Genomic DNA, 2,292 nt, shown 5'->3' with positions numbered 1-2,292 from the left:
ATTCAAAATGTTTAAAAAGAAACTACAAAAATCAATTTAAAGTGCAAATTAAAATATAGTTGTGTCTGCAACTGTATTTAATAATGTTTTGAACTTTTAAAATTTTGCATCGTAAAAATAGAAGCTGCACTTCATTCATATTAGTGACAAACTTTGGCATTTTTTGATGGGTTACCTTCATTTTTGCTTCTACTTATCATTTAAAATAAGTTTCCATTCTCGGCAGGTTTCTAAGTTTCTTCTTCTACATGTTAAAAAGTTGTTAAACAACTGAATGGTGCATTACTGCTACTAGTCGTGAGAAAGTGTATTGCATCTTATTCAAAATCAATGCGGTCCCACGGCCCTCTGTGGCCCAAAGTTAAAAACTGTTGTTCTTTTGAGGCCCTCAAGGTGGCGCTCGGCCCATGGGTTAAGAATCTCTGGACTAGAAGGTAACGTCTGTGTTCCAAATTAGAATATTAATAAATAGAGTTTAAGTCAATTTTAGAAACGTTGTAAGATTTGTAGCTGATTATTCAAAACTGTCGAGAGTTAAAATATGAATAGATGCTTTAAACTTTCATAATATTTCTTGGAAGAATGTGACTGTAGTGAGCTAAAGAGCTGTGTGGTCTTTCAGAGTTTCTACTGTGATTCACAGATCATTAGTCTGAAGGAGGTAAAGAATATTTCAGATATTTTCAGCCTGATTTTCAGGGCGCTGTACTCACCTGACAGGAAGTTGTTCTGGGCATCCAGCTGAGCAGAGATGGTCTCCACCCAGCTCATCTTAATGCTGGCAGAGGATGCCTGCAGAGTGAAGCGTTCCGCTGATCCCCGAGACCACAACACAAACTTACAGGGGTCTCCATCCACGCTGTCCTGCATCGCCAGATAGGTCACCTGATCAGAAGGACAACACTGTGCCTGTTAACACCTTATGTGTCGCTCAAAACCTCCAGGACTGCTGGCGTGGTTCAGCGTCACCTTAATGCTATTCTTGAACTGGTACCCTGGGTTGCTGGAACCTTTCCGCAGCAGTTCACTGAAGATGACGATCTGCTCGAAAAGGAAAACTCTGCGCTCTTTGCTGCGAGATAAAACTCCTCCATCCTGTTCCCAGACACAGAAGGTTTCCTGCTGCAGCAGCTTCCCATGAGCAGTCAGCTTCCCCTGGACAAAAGCAGGTAACTCCTTCCATTAATATTCCCAAAATGTTTCAACTACATTAAGAGTATTAATAGAATTTCATGTCACTTGATTCAATTGGGTCTCATTAAGGCCAAAAAACCCTAGATCTTCTCATAAATGTAAACTTACTGGACATCACGTTTCAGTCATTATAAAACACTGTTAACAATTTTTAGCCACTAGGAGGCAGGAAAATACCCAGAACTCTTAAAAATCTTTATTGTTAATTCTGTTCACAGACATGCTAAAGATTAAAAGAATATGAGTGTAAAAGTGCGAAAGACTTTAGTTCTGCTGCTTTGGGTTTGTTAGACCTCCTGTCTTAAAATGCAGCAGATACTAACATCTTGTCCTCAGTGTTGTTACTAATATTTTGTTTTATATCTTTCCTTAAATCTAAGTCCTTAATATTTATGTCCACTTGGAATCTGCAGACCAAACAGGAAACACAGTGTTTGGCAACAATAATTTGACTGGTATGGGTATGTAAAGGGTCTTAAAATGTCGACAAGTCTACCTCATATCCCTGCAGGCGTCCCAGGTTCATCATGTCGTTACAGCGTTTAGGAACCAATGACATCAGCTCCACCGCTTTCTGCACAAAGAACACACCCACACATGTTAAACATTACAACAACTGGTGATGATTTACAGGCTGTTGGTTCATCGTCCAGTGTGAATCATTTATTATCTTCCTTACAATGCTGGTATAGACAGCTCTTTGTCTCCAGCAGGCAAAAAAAAAGACTTCAAGTGAGCGTTTTTTTTTTACTTGTGAACAAATGAAATGACTTATGATGCATTCTGTACCTACAACCAAGGGGACAACTAGCCTCAAGCCTTGTTTTAAGGTGAATTTTGAGGAGGTACAAAATAATCAGCAGAAAGGACCCACCTCAAACTCCTCAGTATCCAGTCCAGCTTTGGATGTATATTTTAGAAAATCCTGACAAAAACAAATGGAAGCATTAAAATAAAATGAATAAATAAAAAAACAGAGAAAACCAGAACAGTAAGTAAATATTAACAAAACCAACAATTTCAAATGTGAACAGTCAGAGTCCAGACCCAGCAGGTTATGTTTGTGGTGAATATATATATATATATATATATATATAT

At 38.3% G+C, this 2,292-nt stretch overlaps 1 protein-coding gene across 1 annotated transcript in view; it reads right to left on the bottom strand.

Annotated features, from left to right (window-relative positions):
• The window catches only part of LOC106529019 (kalirin), a 61,454-nt gene that overhangs the window by 3,017 nt on the left and 56,145 nt on the right, over nt 1-2,292 (bottom strand). Inside the window, exons 50-53 of the mRNA XM_014024323.1 lie at nt 2,069-2,119; nt 1,691-1,768; nt 970-1,155; nt 714-885 (exon numbers count right to left, since the gene is read on the bottom strand). Coding sequence (XP_013879777.1) covers nt 714-885; nt 970-1,155; nt 1,691-1,768; nt 2,069-2,119 — 487 coding nt within the window. The remainder of the gene's footprint in view (nt 1-713; nt 886-969; nt 1,156-1,690; nt 1,769-2,068; nt 2,120-2,292) is intronic.

This window comes from Austrofundulus limnaeus, unplaced genomic scaffold, assembly GCF_001266775.1.
Source record: "Austrofundulus limnaeus strain Quisiro unplaced genomic scaffold, Austrofundulus_limnaeus-1.0 Scaffold418, whole genome shotgun sequence".
NCBI lineage: Eukaryota > Metazoa > Chordata > Actinopteri > Cyprinodontiformes > Rivulidae > Austrofundulus > Austrofundulus limnaeus.
The sequence above is the reverse complement of the archived record's forward strand: the minus strand, read 5'-3'. Positions and strand labels throughout refer to the sequence as shown.